The sequence below is a fragment of the Dipteris shenzhenensis genome, chromosome 32 (genome assembly GCF_047967505.1).
Source record: "Dipteris shenzhenensis isolate YYH24624 ecotype China chromosome 32, Dip_SZ_1.0, whole genome shotgun sequence".
Lineage (NCBI taxonomy): Eukaryota > Viridiplantae > Streptophyta > Polypodiopsida > Gleicheniales > Dipteridaceae > Dipteris > Dipteris shenzhenensis.
In genome coordinates, this window is record NC_141627.1 from 39,263,133 (window position 1) to 39,280,572 (window position 17,440).

A 17,440-nucleotide genomic window follows, 5' to 3' on the forward strand; every position below is an offset into this window, starting at 1 on the left:
GTGTGTGTGTGTGTGTGTACTATACACACACACACACACACATATATGGCAATCATGACATGGCACTCTTCTCGAGACCAACTAAATGTAAAATCAAATGAACAAGGAATGCCTAAACACATAGAGGAGCTACGAAAAAAGTCACGTACATCATGGCACCAAAGTTCCAAAAAACAAAGTTCTCTCTCATTTACATTGGACAAAACTTACCTAACTAGTTTATTGAAAGTTACATTCGGTAATTTAGTTTGATTTTGTTTTTAAAAAAAATCATGTGACATAATGAAGGGCCTTACACCCCAGGACAAGACCAATGGGAGGGTCCATGTCTTTATCAATAGGACCCCCAGTGAGAAAAAAACTCCTATTATTTAATTAGTTGGTGTGGGAGGAGGGGGGAGGGGGGAGTGGTATATAATGGCAAAATATTTAGGAATAAAGGTGGTGAGGGCTTGAATGAAATAAAGGGGTGAGGAGGAGGGGCAATAATTACTCACGGGAGGGGGAGATTTGAATTAAATAGGGACGAGCATTAAAGAGGGAGGGACTTGTGAGATTGGGGAGGGGGGGCGGACCACTTATGAAGGACATTAAAGAGAAAAAGGGCATCCCAAGGATGAGGGAGGATTTATAATACTATTATAAGGAAAAGGGCATATAATATTTACTTTATAGCTTAGTGGTAGGGCTCACACTTGGGGGGGGAAAGGTTTTAGGTTCGATTCTTTACTTGTACGTTTGGGAAGCCCCCCTTGGACATGGTGTCTGCATGAAATAAATTAAGCCATGGAGAAAAAAATAGGTTAATTAATGCATCAATAAATTAAGCCATAGGAAGGACAACGGAGGGGGGGGGAGAGGGAAAGAGGACATTGGAGAGGGAGGAAAGCAAAGGGGGAGCGACTGAGAACCGTGAGGAGGGGAGAGGGAGAGCTATAGGAAGGGAGTGCTTGAGAGCTGCGAGAGAGGGAGTGGCAACAAAGGGGAGAGCCAGAGGAGAGCTTCGATGGAGGGGAGAGTCAAAAGCCACGACGAAGGAGAGAGCGAGGATTAATGTGGCAAGCCAATACGTTAATTTGAGTGAATGCTTAGGTTAATTAATTGAAAGAGCATCATCGATTAATTAATTAATGCAAATAGGTGAGGTTTGCCAATACGTAAGATAGCCAGCATCAAAACTTTGGAATAGGAGAGGTGAATAACCAGCATCTAGACTTTGAGCTCAAATTTCAGAGCTCACATTTCAACTTTCAAAAATGGTCTCTAAGGGCTCAATTCAGTTGGAGCACATTATTCTCTATTCTATACGAGTAAGAGGAATCTCAGCTTTGTGTTAGGATTCCTGTTGTGGGGAACATCTGACCCACATGCAATGAAGTCTTTGAACGGAGAGGTTGATATTTTGCTCGGACGTTCATTTCATAGCAATTTTACTTATTTAGGGGCCCCCCATAATTATGGATTAAAGGAAGCTGTGCCCATTCCTAATTCGCAGCCTCCTATCTCTCTTGCGCACGTCTGTCCCCTCATATATGCAGCCCTCTCTCTCTCCTTCCCCCTTGCCTCAGCCTCCCTTCTCTCATCCCCTTTCCCCTCCCCCCCCCCCCCCTCTCGATAGCACCTCTAGATCTGCATACTCTATCTCAATGGGACATGGCATCATCACTAAGAAGAGTTCCCCGATTACTACAATGATAGATGCCATGTCGAATTGATACTTCTCTGCTTGGTGAGCCTTCTCCCTGCAGTCTTTAGCAAAATGTCCAACAATGTGCGATAGAAGCATTTCTTCTAGTTCTTCCTCTTCTTGGTTTCACTGTCCCTCCCAAGAGTCCCTTCCGTCATTCTTGGCATCCTTCTTTCTCCTTTTGCCAATCTTGCTTGTGGCTTTGTGAGCCTTCTCATCACTTCATTTGGGCTTCTTCCTAAAGCAACAGGATACCCGACTCCTCGAACGTGATTGGCCTAGTCGATTCTCCAGTGGTCAGTCATCACCAATCCTCGATAGCCCCTCCAAAGCTTGCTGAACAGAAGCATGGTCAACTGATTGCAATCCACCTTGTGGCCATCTACTGCAAGTTGATCCCTGAGAATCAACTTCATAAGTCAATCTTGGCTGGCTATCCTTCAGCTTGAACAATTAATTTTGAAGCATGATGATTCTCCTTGTGTTCTTGGTTTCATAAAGATCATGTAAGACCTTCCATACTTTTTGTGCCATACGTGCCAGCTCGTTATGAGGTATCACCGAATCTGCAATCATCCTGATGATTATAGAAAGACGGACTACATTTCTCAACTTGCACTCCACCACCTTATCCAACAAATCGACAGGTTTCAGCTCCATGCCTTCTGTCACCTCCCATATTTCCCTGGCCACTAGATGATATGAACCTTCACTTCCCATATAGGATAGTTGGTTCTATCCACCTTCCCAAACTCGCCAAAGTTCAGAATGAGTGAACTGGATCCCATGGCAGGGTGTGGATGACTTAAAGTCATTTTGAGCTTTTTCTGCACTCTTCTGCCAAATCAACAGACCTGAATGTGGATGCTCCTTCCTCCTCGGTGAGGTCTCCACCCTGAAGGCCCGTCCTTGTTGATCATCTCCAAGAAGCCAGAGCTCGTAGGACGTTTGGCTCCGATACCATGTTAGAGAAAAGGATTGCTTGCCAAAGCCAACCCTAATGCAGCAGAATAAAAAAAAGATCTTGAGATCGCATAACAAAAACTTGAATGGCAACTCACCCTGTATTCTTATGAAAAGAACACTTCATATATGGAGAGAATACACACATACTCGGTCAAACAAACCTCATAAATAAAGGTGATGTCCAAGCACAAAAAATAGCCAAAACTGTGACAAGAGGTAAGCCACCAAGAACAGGCTCTGTTTACTGATGTTACTGTTGTAGACCTCCCCTAGATCATCGTGCGCCCTCGATGAACTTCAGTGACTGCTCTAAGTGAGTCTGCTACTGCTCTTGATGTGGCTCTTCTACAGTGGGTAGATCTGCCCCTTTGTGTGCACCTGGACTGTGCAAAGACTCCTGCAGAATGACTGCCGTGACACCCTCTTCTGCTGCACAGAAGCACTCTCCTTTGCTCCTCAACAGCCTGCTGGTCTGCTCCAAAGAAGAGGCTGAAATGCACAAAGACTGAACTGAAGAATGGGGGGGCTTGGCTGGAACTGCCCCTGACATAGTTAACTGGTAGGGCAGACTGGCTGACCAGCCTGCAAGCTATTCTGACCGCTGCTTCTGCAGACCACAGACTGGTCTTTGCCGACAAGTCTGTTGCTGCTTTGTGTGCCTATAATGCCTGCCCCTTGCAGCCCTTGTTGGCTGCAGACCACAGACTGGTCTTTGCCGACAAGTCTGTTGCTGCTTTGCGTGCCTATAAGGCCTGCCCCTTGCAGCCCTTGTTGGCTGCCCTGCGACCCTCCGTACCTGCTGCAGTATGGCCTGTACTTGCTGTCCCAGACCTGCCATGGACCTTCCTGTCTGTCAACCTGCTGCAGGCTCTCCCGCTACAACTATCTGCTCTCATGTGGCAGTCTTTTCACCTCCCTCTCCACATACCCAGGTAGCACAACACTCTACAGGTATCAACCCCCTGAGCTCTCATTTGTGGCTTACAAGTGGGGCATTGACGCTATTTATCCGACAATAACCTAAGCATATACCCCTAGAGAATGCTGTTAGTCATGTTTTGTCAAATGCCAATCTTGTGATATACGACCCACCTTGGAAAGCTTTACAACCATTAGCCACATCACAGTAGTGTGATGTGGCATGTCTGTTGGTTGTACGCAATATTCATGGCAATCACTCACTATAAATTTTGCACCGAATGCTACATGTGTGTTGGTTGTCAAACGTCTAACACTGCACACAGGCCACTCACTACACAAGGCAGAGTTGGGTGAGTAAAACAGAATTTCATCAACGCTCCAAGAAGTAGGTACTCATGACTAAGGAGCAACGAAGGAGGTAAGAGCGCTTCAGCCTAACAGGAGAGAAGAGAGCCTGAACACAGACAGGGAGGAGAGCACTTGAACGCAGGACAAAGAGTAGCAGCAACTAGGAAGACAGAAGAGGTGACACAAGCAGACGTTTAAAGAAAGCGTGTGAAAGCAAAGCAACAAATGATGCGACCAACACAGGGCAAAGTAAATTGAAGTGAGCAGGAGAGAAGAGAGCCTGTACACAGAGAGGGAGGAGAGCACTTGAACGCAGGACAAAGAGTAGCAGCAACTAGGAAGACAGAAGAGGTGACACAAGCAGACATTTAAAGAAAGTGTGTGAAAGCAAAGCAACAAATGATGCAACCAACACAGGCCAAAGTAAACTGAAGTGAGTAGTGCAAAGGGGAGACACACGGGAACATTGCTCGAGCAAACTAAGCCTACAGCTGCCCTCTAGGATTGTACATGCGATCCGAGCCTACAGCTGTCATCTGTACATGCAAAACCATCAACATACACACACAGCATCAAATATAAATGTACCTGCATTGGTATGTGTATTTGGATCATAAAATAAACAAGAATTAAGATCTGTTTCTCTAGGATTAAACAATTCCTGATAATAAGAATGTCGATTATATAATGTCCCCTACTTTTCCATACAAGTAGGCAGCAATTCATTGCTGCCTAAAAAATCAAGAAGTACACGATCGGAAGGTTTTCCTGTTCCCAAATGTTTTTTGAAAACCTCTTCCATTTAGAAAATATTAGAAGCAAAAGGCATAAATTAGTGTTTGTCAGGAGATATATTCATTGCAAATGGGTCACGCACATACTATCAGTATCATGTGACACAAACTGCTTGCATTAATCCTAGAATCTGCAAATCTAACAATCAAATACAAAGATTGTCCATTCCTGAATGTCACCCTGTGGCATACCATTACCATTTCTGGACCCAGACTCCCTCTCCCCTTTGAAGTAAAGCAGCATAGAGCAATACATTCCATGAGTCAGGCAGTCCAGGAAGGCACCAGTGGCCACAATCCACCACATTCATGTCTCTAGTCCAATTCGCAACATGACTATCTCTGCGATATGATGACATGGATGTGATGTTCAAGATCGTTACTGGAGCCTTCATGCTTCGAATCACTTCTTGCAGCACTGGTAGATGAGGGAAGTCTTCCGTATAAGTTGAGTTAAATACAGGTTTAGTTTCTGATGGACACAGACGATTGAGCCAACTGCCTCTGTCCAAAGCACAACATATTATAACTTAGTAGTGTGATCACAAGATGATTGTATAATATTACAACCATATTAAGTCTCAATTCACTTACTCCCAATGAGCAGGCTCATAGCTCCGAAAAAAGACTCGAGTCTTGGTTAAGTTGACGTTTGACTCCACCCAAGTTGCCCATGTTCCCAAAGCTAGCCGATAGGCAGTCTCAAGGTTCATCCCCAATTTTATTGACTTATCCACCTGAAAGTAGCAGCCCCTGTCAGAACAACACATCTTATCAATTCCTTTGCTGAGACCCTACATATTCAGTAAATGCCTGTCTTATGAATTCCTTCCTGAGATTCCTTTCACAGCCTCTCTCTCTCTCTCTCTCTCTCTCTCTCTCTCTCTCTCTCTCTATGCTCTATGAATGAGATAAAAATTGGTTGTCTTTAATTGCTTTCATATGTGCGTTTTTTGGGAACCCACTTGCAGGTTGTCATGAAATATGGGTTAACACCTCACGTGAGCCCCCATATGAGGACAAGGGGGCAGCAATACCTGCATGGCTTGGGCTGCTTAGCAGTAGCACAATACCTTCCATATGGGCAGATGAAGATCACCATATGGGCAACCTGAGGGCTGTCTGGACTGCCACATGGGCAGCAGTATGGCAGGCACAATAATTGGCTGCCACATGGGCAGCAGAGGAAGTATCTTGTTGATTTTGGTTGGACCCACGCTTAGGGCTGGAACCATCCACATATGGTCGGGCAGATCAGAAGAGGTAGCACAAACTTGACCCTCCCCTATAATTAGCCCCCTAAGGCATTGCTAGGCATCGTGAGGGGGGGTTATAGTACTATAATCCTATTTCGGAGCATGATATGTTGCTGCAGCCCATAGCATGGCTGCCTTGCTGGCAGCTCTGGAGCCCACAGCAGCAGCAGGACAGCTGTTAGCACCAGCAGTACAGCATTCCGTACAACGACCGTATAGACTGTATGCCTTCTGACAGGCGGATGCCAGGCAGGAGCGCTCTCTCTCTCTCTCTCTCTCTCTCTCTCTCTCTCTCTCTCTCTCTGTGGACAGTCAGCATTATACACTGCCGTACGAAGTAGTTAGGATGGACACAGTTAGTGAGAGAGAGTTCCAGGCACCTTGCGTGTTACATTTGTATCAGAGCTTCAAATTTTTTTCCTTGAGATTGCGAGGAGCAGCAAGTGGGTAGGGAGTGGAAGCAAGACTTCCCTCCATCCTTCGTCTTGGTAGGAGATCCCCACGATCCAGATAGCACAGCGAGTGCATGCGGCTGACCCACTCCGGCAAGGTGACCATGAGTGCTGAAGACCATTCCAAAACTCGGGCACAGGTGCCTGTTAGAAAAACCTAGACCGTTGCTAGTTTCTCCATGCAGCACAAATTGCAAGTGGATAAGGTGTGTGCAATGCAACAATCTTAAGAGAACAGAAGGAAATGCTTTAATTCAAACTTTGAAATTTCTGTGTTACAAGACAACCAAATTCAGGAGATAGACAACAGTAAAACAGTCCAAAGTGTCTCATACAAGGTTTTGTCCATCTTTAGAGCAATAAATATTTACTGTTCCTACTCTCGCGCGTACAGCTCATTAACTGTCTGCATCTATATATATTCACTTGTGTACACAATAAGAAAGAAGCTAGGTTTGAGTTAGCATTGTGTGATTTCTGGGCAACATTTTCAACAAGCTTCCGCTGCGGGGAGTGTTGGCTTGAGCAAGCAACCTCCATCTCTGTTTTCTAACACATATAGCAGCCATACAGGCAATATGGCAGCCTGCAGACAGGCAAAGGGCAGGCAGTGGAAGCACGCACAGGAGGACACATTGCAGGTCGAGACTGGTCAGAACTCTGCAGCAGCATTCGTATATAGCCTTAAAAGATCCCTTCTCTATAGGGACAGTTTTTCCCATAGCATCTACAGCATGCCTTCAGCCATAGCCTCAGCCATGGACATTCCTGTAGCTTCCGAATAGCCCTTCAGTGGGGACTCAGACATGCCCTCTTCAATGAGGAAGACAACAAATATACAGAGGGGTATTACTGGTGATTGCAGGCCCCAGAATGAAGATAGAGGTTAGTATAACTATGATGTCCACAGTTCTCTCTCTCTCTCTCTCTCTCTGCATGCAGTCAGCATTCCACACTAGGACACGCACAATTAGTGAGAGTGTTCCAGGCCCAGGCCCTTGCCCATTACATGTATAGATCATTTTGGCTTTCTACTGGGTTGTATGTTCCTCAAGCTTGTATACGTTCCAGACTTACTAGTGTGAACATGTTGAACTGTACTCTAAGGGTACTGTGTTCCATGGGTTATTATCATTCAACAGCTAGGATAAACCCTATTTTCTCACATGGTATTAGAGCCCAATGATCTAGCATTAGAGACCGATTTCAATAATTGAAGGGTGGAGAGACATTTGTTTAGAGAAAGAAAGTTGAATCTAATTCAGGAAAGGTGTACCTTTGACAGTTGTCTTGTTTGGAATTTTCTTTCAGGTCATTTACATCTTATGATGGCATCCTCTAGGCTGATCCCTAACTTTAATGAGATGGGAAAGTAAGATGGGACCAATCTAGAAAGCCAAGATCCGGAGCCATCTAGTGGCAACAGGAATATGGATGCGTACCATACCATACAGAATGTGCCATACTGTGCCGTAAGGTAATTTCCATATGATACCTGTACCATATGATACCTGTACCAAAACTAGCTTCTCAATGGCTGCAGGTGTGGAGCACATTGTACTATGGTCAGTCCTATTCTGGAGCATGATATATACATCATTTTGGCTGTCTACTTGGTTGTGTTTCTTCAGAGTTGTATATGTTCCACATCTACTTTGTGCAAGCGCGATCTATGGGTGGTGTACAATCATTCAGATAAAGCAAGCAAGCCTTATTTTCTGACACGCATGACGGGCATACATGGAACCTTTTTTCTATACCCCAACAAAACGGTGGGTCTTTGGAACTTTGACCAAGTTTTTACGAAGTTTGGAAACATTTTGAAACTCTGAGGCAAAGTGAGATTTAATTAACCATTTGTTGAAATGAAGGACGAGCATAAGGGGTGCAATCTGGGAGTATATGGAGACAATGAACACAGTAAAAGCTTATGAAAGCAGGAAACGACTGACAGGAAGACCATATATGCAACATATAAAAAAGAAATGCCGGCCAATCTGCATGCTTCGTGTCTAAATTTGTCATCAAGAGTTAGCACAGCAAGCAGAAGTATTCCCTCACTAAAAGTAATTGAATGGTAGGCAAAAGAGATGGCTGGGTCAAGTTCAAACTTTGCCTTCAACATGAGTATCTCAAAGGAAAGTAAAATAGGGCTGTTGATGCAATTTCAAGGATAGGCCCTACAAATAAACAGCTAGGATGACATGCCTTAGAATTATCTACATGTACCCGAGTTGTGAATGATTGCAGCTTGGTTACCCCATGCATGGATTGTATCTAAAGTGTGCTTTAGGCACACATGACTAGCTTAGGTAGCCTAGGGAGGTTAGGGGCTAGGCAGGCGATTCTCAAGTTGAGTTGCAAGGGCAACGGACGAGTTAGGGATTCGGCTATTTTTCAGCAGCATTGGGCTCGAGCCTATATAAGGAGCCGAGGGGTTCAATTTTCAGATACGCAAGTCAGAGCCTAGCTCTTCCTTGCTGGTCTGGATCCTGGATCGTGATGCTGACGCGCACCTCCTTTCTAGCGTAGCCCAAGGCCCAACAATGGATCCAGGACCCCTATGGGCACCACCTAGTGGTATGGGATTCCAGGTTGGTTGGGATCTAGTTGGGTGATGTGCCAGTGTGCCAGCAACTCAGCCTGTGGCTCGGAGGACGCCCGAGTCCTAGATGTCATGGTTGGGTGGTGAGCATGCCTGTGATTTCCATCATTGTTCTATGGTTGATGTCCTGTGTTTGTTTGCAGATCCAGGTTCTTAGGGAGCGCTGGGGTCGTGTCAATTGGTATCAGAGTCAACTCCTGAGGTATGAATCTCTGAAGAGAAAAGGTGTGGACGAGATTTCCTGGTATGACTAAATTTTGAAATTTCCTGTGATACCCTGCAAGAGCTTATGATTTTGTCGGTTAGGGTTATAGCTTCCTCTAGATTGGAATAGAGAGAATTCATGAAAAGTGTGTAAGATCAATCGCTGAGGAAGCAAGGAGAGATAGATCGTGAGTAGGGGTTCGGATTTGAGTTGGACTTCCAGCCAAGGAGACCAGTCTGCACAGGGCTGCATCATTGATGCATAGGGCTGTTGTGAATTTAGGGTTTAGGCTAGGGGAAGCATCGAATTTCATGGCTAAGGGTTTTATGGTTGGCGCTGCAAGAAAAGGGGAGGAGTGTGCTGAGAGCTGGCCAGGCCCGGGACTGGGCTGAGCGGGATTTGGCATGCTTGGAAACCCTAAAAGAAAAAAAGCATTCCAATTTAGGCGGATGGCTGGATTAAGTTAGCTTTTAAACAGCTTTGCTTTCAAAAAGCTAGGGTTTACCTCAGTCTATAAAGTTTTCAGTCCACCCGTCTCCAGCCCCTAGACTTCAAGATATTGATGCAGCAAGAAATTGTTATCAGCCTCTCCTTCACCAATTCCTCTCAGCCAGGCCGATTTTCTGCAGCTCCATAGCCCAGCTCAGTCACCCCTATTTTCTCCATCAGCTTTGCCGTTTCCTCTTCTCTCTAGCAGCCCCTAGCTCACTGTTTGGATTGCCACATCAATCCCCCTGCTGTCCTCTTTTCCCTACACTGATTTTTATTTCGAATTCAGCCTCAGCCCTCCTTTTCTCTGCCACGAAACCTTCATGGCTGATACAATTGATCCTAAGCTTCCCGAGGGGAAGCATGATATGGATTTCAAGGAAGGGATGACTAAGCTCTCTATGATGATCTGGTTACAAAGGAAGCTTTTACTCTCAACGCGAGGTTCAAACTTGTTAATGCGAATCATTTGAAGTTGACAGAGCAACTTCAAGCCATTCAGACTTCTGTTACTCTTTTGACCAGCACCATTCAAGCACTCACTCATATGGATGCTTTAGCTTCAATGTTGGGTCCGAATATTACACCAGATTCCTACCCTAGAGATCAGAAATCCAGGATGAAGGAAGTGGTAGACAACGGCAGAGGGTGCGTCCACCTCAGATACCGGTAGGAAGAACAAGTGGAACTTCTTCCAACATTCTACTGATACCAGGGAGGGGAATTCTTCGGACAACACCTCCAAGAAGAAACGGAATTCAACTCAAATTGGCAAAGCACGTTTCAGTGAGAAGTGCAGCGGAAATGAACGGAAGAGAGACAGAGAGATAGCACGCCTCACACACACACACACACTGAGAAGGAAAGAAAGGAGAGAGAAAAGGCACAAAGAGAACTGCAAGTGATCTCTGGAGAAAACCCCACTACAACTGGGGGGAAACCATGGAAACAACAGACTGCTCGAGAGCTCAGAACACACAGGTCAACAGCCAGGTGAACAGCGAGCACGAGGAGTGGAAGGACTGCTCCACTACCCTGCTCCTCAGGTGATGCTGTGGGCCGGCTCTGCACCTCTGCCAGGCTCCACAAGATGCACTGCTGGAAGGACTGCTCTAGCTCCATAACATGGGAAATGAGGGGAGAGGGGAGGCACATATATAGCCCAGCCCCCTCCCCCCCTAGTCGGCCAGCATAGGGGGGCACCGACCAGCCAGCTCATGAGAGCCGACCCTCTGCCCTAGGGGCCGACCACTACAGCCTGCTATATAGGGCTGTCCAGGCCCTAAATGAGGGCACACACCTCCCCAAAACAGGGGCTATAGCTAACCAAGGTAGCCGACCTGTAGGTTGGCCCACCTACTGCTCTACAGCCCACAAATAGGGGCTCATAGAAGGCCTGAGCAGTACAGTTAAGAAAGATAAATGATCTTACCCTGGCATTAACACGGTCCCACGGCTGGGACAAAGTCTCAGCCTCCTTCCGAGCCAGATGCCAAGGTCCTTTGCCATGGATCTGGTCAGCCAACACCAGTCAAGACGAAATCTGCCATGTTGTATAGCTGTAGCACAGATTCCATCATCACCCGCCAAACACCGTAATTGAGCCCATCTAACTACCGGTCAACCGGGAATGTGGGCAACACTGGAATTCTAGTCTTGTTCTCTGCCATCTCAAACAAAGTCGCCATGTCAAAGTGAAGAGGACGATATACTAAAAGAGAAGGTGGATAGGATGGAAGGGATCTAAGGGTTGAAGAAAAGAAAAGGCGGAAGAAAGGATGAAGGGGCTGACAGCCCAATGTACCTTCACACCTCGCTTTCCATCCCTTGGAAACACCTCCTCTCTTATCTGAAAACACCTTATAAACCTTTGAATAAAGTGACAAAATATAGAACCCTCTTCCCCGCTCAGATGGTCTGATAGACAGATTGGCAAGAGCGAAGTATTTCACAAAGATTGATTTGCCTTACGAGTCTCTCGTATTACCTTTTGGTTTGACTCCTCCCGCTACTTTCCAGCAAATGATGAACGACTTGTTTCGAGACTATTTGGGCAGTTCGTTGTTGTGTTCTTAGATCACATCTTGATATATAGCAAGAAGTTCGAGGACCATATTGGCCACCTCAGGATTGTCTTAATTCTCTTAAGACAGCATAACCTATATGCCAAGATGAGTAAATGTGACTTCTTCATGAAGGAGATCATTTTGGGACACAAGATTTCTAGGGAAGGTGTTAGCATTGATCTCAAACGTATTCAAAAGCTTTTAGATTGGCCAATACCTCAGACGGTGAGACAACGTCGTTCTTTCCTAGGATTTACTGTCTTTCTTAGGAAGTCCGTCTTGGAATCAAGATTTGAACAAGGCTTCTGACACATTAAAATATTTCGTATGTATGGGTTGCCTACTGACACAACCAGTGATAGGGATTCTAAGTTTACAATTGAATTCTAGACACTTGTCTTTGACAAGTTAGATACCACTCTTAGTAGCCCAGTCTGATGGCCAGACAAGTCGTAAACCAACTTCTGAAGGATATGCTTCGTGCATATGTTTCCAAGAGGCAGTATTCATGGAAAGACTATTTACCCATGTTTGAATTTGCTTATAACAATGCAAAGCATTCAAGTGCTAGTTTGAGTTATGTACGGATTTCAACATACTTTACTAGAAATGGTTGGATTCAAGGAACTAGACAGATTAGGAAATTATTCCCCAGATACTGTGGTCCATTCAAGATTATCCGAAGAATTGGCCAAGTTGCATATGAACTAGAATTGCCTTCTAGCGTAAGAGTTTATCCAGTTTTTCATGTCAGTAGACTAAAGGAAGTACTGGGTGCTGACGATCAGATAATAACTCCTTGAGTACTTATAGAGGTTGAAGATTTGACCTTTGTTCCGCACGAACCTGAAAGTATTCTTAGATTTCGTGAGCGTCAAGTTAGGAATAGGACGATAACTGAATACAAGATTAAGTGGAAGGATCGTGTCCAAGAGGATTGTACATGGGAGACATTGACTAACCTTCAGAGAGAGTTTCAAGACTTTCTTATGAACTCAGGAGTGAGTTCTTGGAGAAAGGGGAGTATGTCATGTGATATGACGTGTGCTTTAGGCACACAGGACTAGCTCAGGTAGCCTGGAGAGACTAGGGGCTAGGTAGTTGATTCTCAAGTTGAGTTGCAAGGGCAACGGACGAGTTAGGGTTTCTGTTGTTTTTAGCAGCACTCGACTCGAGCCTATATAAGGAGCCCAGGGGTTCAGTTTTCAGGGATGCAAGTCAGAGCAAGCCTAGCTCTTCCTTGCTAGTCTGGATCTTGGACAGTGTTGCAGACGCGCACCTGCTTTCTAGCCTAGCCCAAGGCCCAGCAATAGATCCAGGACCCTTGTGGGTGCCATCCGCTGGTATGGGATGCTAGGCCATAGTTGGGCGATGGGCCAGTGTGCCAGTAGCTCAATCTGTGGCTTGAAGGGGAGATCCGAGTCCTGGATGTCATGGTTGAGTGGTGAGCATGCCTGTGATTTCCATCGTTGTTCTATGGTTTGCTTTCCTGTGTTTGCAAGTCCAGATTTTCAGGGGCGCTGGGGTCGTGTCAGGTATATATAAAAGCAAATCACTACCTAGGACGAGATGACATCCAAAAATAGTATAAGCTAAAAGCTAAAGAGAAAATGGGCTTTGAAGATAGTCTCAATTAAACGCAACGGTGATTTCCTAATTGCAATTCTTGACAAGAGAAGTTTTTTGAAATATAAGTGAAAGGAATTTTAACATTAGATCTTTCAAATATTTCACACAAGTCAATCCAAGAATTGTGATCTTCTTTTTAATCTCACTCTCTAGTTTGAGGAGTAAGAAGAATCATAAGACACATGACGCTCATGCTCAATTTGAGTAGCATATCCAACTATCTATCTCAATGGCCTAGCAAGTGGTAGGACAGCTATGCAAGGCTCCTGCTCTTAGGTGCACATGCAAAGCAATTAACACCATCATCCTTGTAATGACACTAATATTACCAAACTGAGAGGTGACCTGCGCTGGGAGCAGAGTGATCACAAACCTAAGAAAAACACAGCCGTGTGGGTATTCCTTGAGCAACAAGCTGACAATGTAAAACAAGGGCAATAAAACGAGTTACAATAAAGGAGACTCCGCGGGTCTTTAGAAACCCTATATAGTTGCTTATGCTTGGGCACTGATGACGACATAAGTGTTGCTTTGCTTGCTAAGTATGTCTTCCTTTTGTTTTTCACGAAAGTTTTTGTTTACCTCTTTTTTCTTCTCTTTCATTTTCTCTTTTATTTTCTATGTAGATTTTTATTCTTTAGAACAACAAAAAATCTAAATTTGCATGATTAGACTTATTCTAGTCTTACAAAGGTATATTACAATAAAGGAGTATTTCATATTCACATGTTGCATCATACATTGAGTTCCACACGTAGCTTTATGGGTGGGCACATCATTATCGTAAATCCCGCAATAAAATGCTAAATCTATCGTTGTTTTATCTGTCTACACAAAGATCGTACCTTCCAAAAGTCTTAGAGTGTGTCCACCAATGCCCTGTGTTGAACACTAGCACATCTGCACTTAGCCACTTTGATTCTGAGTTTTCCAGTTTATCCAGCTTAAGGGTTGAACGAACCCTTTTTGGAACATGTTTAGGTGGTGCACCCTCCAATACAAGATACGGTGAACGATAATACTCAATTGTGAAGTTGAAAGTACTAAATCTCACAGCCAAATAAGGCATTTGCTTTGTTATGGGATTCCCATTAACTTCATAGACAGATCCTTTGTCTTGAACATCTGCCATAAGTAGGCAAATAAAAGACTCCCATTGGGTCCTCCCCATAGAATCGCCTATAAATGCAACTCGCAAGCCATTCAGCTTTCTTCTGATAACAGTGGCATCAAACCTGCAGAAAAGATGTGAAACGATTGTATCAGCAGAGACGGAGCAGAAAATGAACAGAAATCTGATCCTGTTGCTTATCCCTTTAGCAAAGGTTTAAGAGACCTCGCAACTTTACGAAAGCAACGCTGATAGTCACAACCAGGGGTCGTCTTTACCCTGGGATGTCACAAGCAAGGGGCTGCCATCTCCATTTTAAATAGTCAGAATCTGGTCGCCCGTTATCCTGACAGCTGAATCCAGCTTCAGCAAAAGGACAAGTAGACGAATTATACACAATAGATAACCCATCATGAACCCATGTTCCAGTGTAAATATCACAACCAGCTAAAGGGCGTTTCACAGAGCCCACTTGTATGATGCTGCCTCCAGCTTCATGAAGGTAGGACAAGGCAGGAGCTTTATGGTTTTCGGTAGTACCATGACCGACGTGCCAAGAACCAAAGTGGGAAGATGTCAGCAGAACGAACAACGAGATGAGGCAAGAACAGATTGATAGAGCGAGGAAACGGAATCTAACAAGCAACTTTCGATGCCGTTCAGGGGTGCTTTGCCTAAGAAGACGCCCATGATCCGAAATCCTAGAAAGATGCAATATAACTGTAAAGATGCTCCACATCAGAGAACTCTAAAGTCACCCACTGAAGGGGCATAAGTTCATTCGTTTTAATAAACCTCTAATTTCACGCGTCGAAAACCTCACATCTGCCGGATGATCGTGCTAAGAATTTGACAGCCTGAATAAGCTTTGTTTCATAGCAGAGAGGAAACTTCAGACCGCATCGGTCTCATTCTGAGGTCAAAAGGCAACATTTTAACAGCCAAGAGAACACTTTGAAACGCATTGGTCAAGATTGTCACTTAAGCCCTACGCAATGATTTGCAAACTTCAGAGGAGCACTTGGGATTAATCGTAAGACGACTGTGGGAATGGATATCTTGTCGGGTATGTAAAAAGGGTGTGGTTCTCAAAATGCTCAAATACATCCGATCCGATCTGCCAAAGATCCAGGTGAGAATTCTAAAGGAAGAGTGAGATGTTCCACAGAGCGTGACAAGATGCAGCACTAACAAACAGGAGGGATAGCTCGGAGAGAGGTGCAAAGAACAGATGACGAAGCAGAGGAGCAGCTGAAAGGATCACATCATTGAAAGGTATTCAGCGATTGTCAAGGATCAAATGGAGCATCTTTATCACAACAGCAGCTGAGCTTGACGAGCAACATACAACAACTAGTCCCAAGCATCTTCATCTTCAGTTCTTCTTACTCTTAGCAATCCATTGTTGGGGGTTGTGCTAGTCAGCGTCTTTGTTGACCACACCACCCCTTTGAGGCTCTTTAGAGCGGCGCTCAGTGGACATACCGCGTGTCCTATATGGACAACACGGGTGGACATACCACATGTCCTATACCAACAAAAGCGATTCCCTATATAGTTTGTCAATAACGTTCACATGTTGTGAGTGGTTCATAAGCTAACTCCGAAGATAAGTGAGGTGGGTGGCCACTTCCCGGTTGGCAGCCATGTCCCTGCAGCACCTCTTTTGGGGGTGAGGATCCTTACCACCATGAACGTTATTGACAAACTACATAGGGAATCGCTTTTGTTGGTATAGGACATGTAGGACACGCGGTATGTCCACTCGTGTTGTCCGGAGCGTTCGAACACTCTGTGCTAAGACGCTGGGTTTGGAGTTCATATCCAAGGGAGCTACTATGTTTGGCGTGGATCTAGGAGCGAATCGAACTGTACTATGGAACATTATTAGATACGCGATACTACATAGGATTTGGGTAACCAGATATGAGGCTTCGGATAGTAGGAATGCTATTTTTCCCCTATCCAGTAAGCAGGCTGTTATGGATGCTACTATCCAGGTTAGATGGCTAGTGGCCAGTTGGCCGGATGAAGCTGCCAGAGCTCGTTTGCAGAGCGTTTTGTATGAAACTTCGTTTGGTGGTTTTTGAGTAATATATGAGTAGACCTCTTCAATAAAAATAATAATAATGTTCACGTTCAACCATACACCAGTGAACATGCCCGACAGCCCGTTCAACTAGTCCAGCAGTGGAATGCTGGCCGAAATTCTAAGAATCCTCTCAGCTAGGCCAATCGTCCCCACTGCCAGGGAAAATGGAGAGCTCAATAGTTTCGAGCCATGGGGCTGCGAAATCTCCGTGCCAGTGGTGCTCTTCTAGCGGCGGCTGGCACAAGGAGGCCCTCTTACACAATTCACACCACCCACTTGCCCATGGACGAGAAAATAGAATTGGAGGATGGTCGCTGGGTGTGGTGGTTCATACCGGTGATTAGGCTGCTAATTTGTGACATCAACATGTAATTGGTGTAGCAGTTGGAGGAGATGAAATGGGCCACATATGTGGCGGTTGGAGGAGTTGGCCATGAAGCAAGCAGCCTTTATGGGCTGCACACAAATCTTTTGTGTTAATACCCGGCTCGTCCCTCCTATTAGGCCAACTAGGACCTTTTGGAGGATGGTCGGCATATGGTGTGAACCCAGTTTAAGAGGCAGGCATCGCTGGGCAGCCATTCGAGCCAATAGGAGGTGAGTTTTTTAAAGATGGGCGAGCGTCTCGTTACACAAACACCACCCATGACCAAACCTTCTAGTCTTGCGTGGACTCCATGTCCTACCATCTCCAAGCCCTTCTATGAGCAATCAGGCTTGGTTGTCCAACAATGGACACCCCTTCAAATCTGCCAATCACCTTTCTTTTCAGGGTCCTACAAATTACAAAACCATTGTTGGGCAGTCGTTAGGCGATAT

General features: G+C 45.1%; 1 protein-coding gene across 1 annotated transcript; it reads right to left on the reverse strand.

The window, feature by feature from the left end:
- Nucleotides 1-4,816: 4,816 nt before the first annotated feature.
- Nucleotides 4,817-16,062, reverse strand: LOC147880731 (protein trichome berefringence-like 7). The gene is made up of 4 exons (XM_087371153.1): nucleotides 14,808-16,062; nucleotides 14,264-14,653; nucleotides 5,311-5,469; nucleotides 4,817-5,220 (listed from the first exon to the last, which is right to left on the reverse strand). The coding sequence occupies exons 1-4, from the start codon at nucleotides 15,266-15,268 to the stop codon at nucleotides 4,911-4,913; spliced, it is 1,320 nt and encodes a 439-aa protein (XP_087227279.1). The 5' UTR covers nucleotides 15,269-16,062; the 3' UTR covers nucleotides 4,817-4,910.
- Nucleotides 16,063-17,440: the final 1,378 nt, after the last annotated feature.

What these genes read in the sequence shown, in the direction of transcription:
- LOC147880731 (XM_087371153.1), bottom strand. Translation starts at nt 15,268, where the DNA reads ATGTGGAGCATCTTTACAGTTATATTGCATCTTTCTAGGATTTCGGAT. An exon ending in CTTGCTTGTGACATCCCAGG is followed by an intron (nt 14,654 to 14,807) that starts GTAAAGACGACC and finishes TCTTTTCTGCAG; the next exon opens with GTTTGATGCCACTGTTATCA. An exon ending in TATGAGCCTGCTCATTGGGA is followed by an intron (nt 5,221 to 5,310) that starts GTAAGTGAATTG and finishes TGCTTTGGACAG; the next exon opens with AGGCAGTTGGCTCAATCGTC.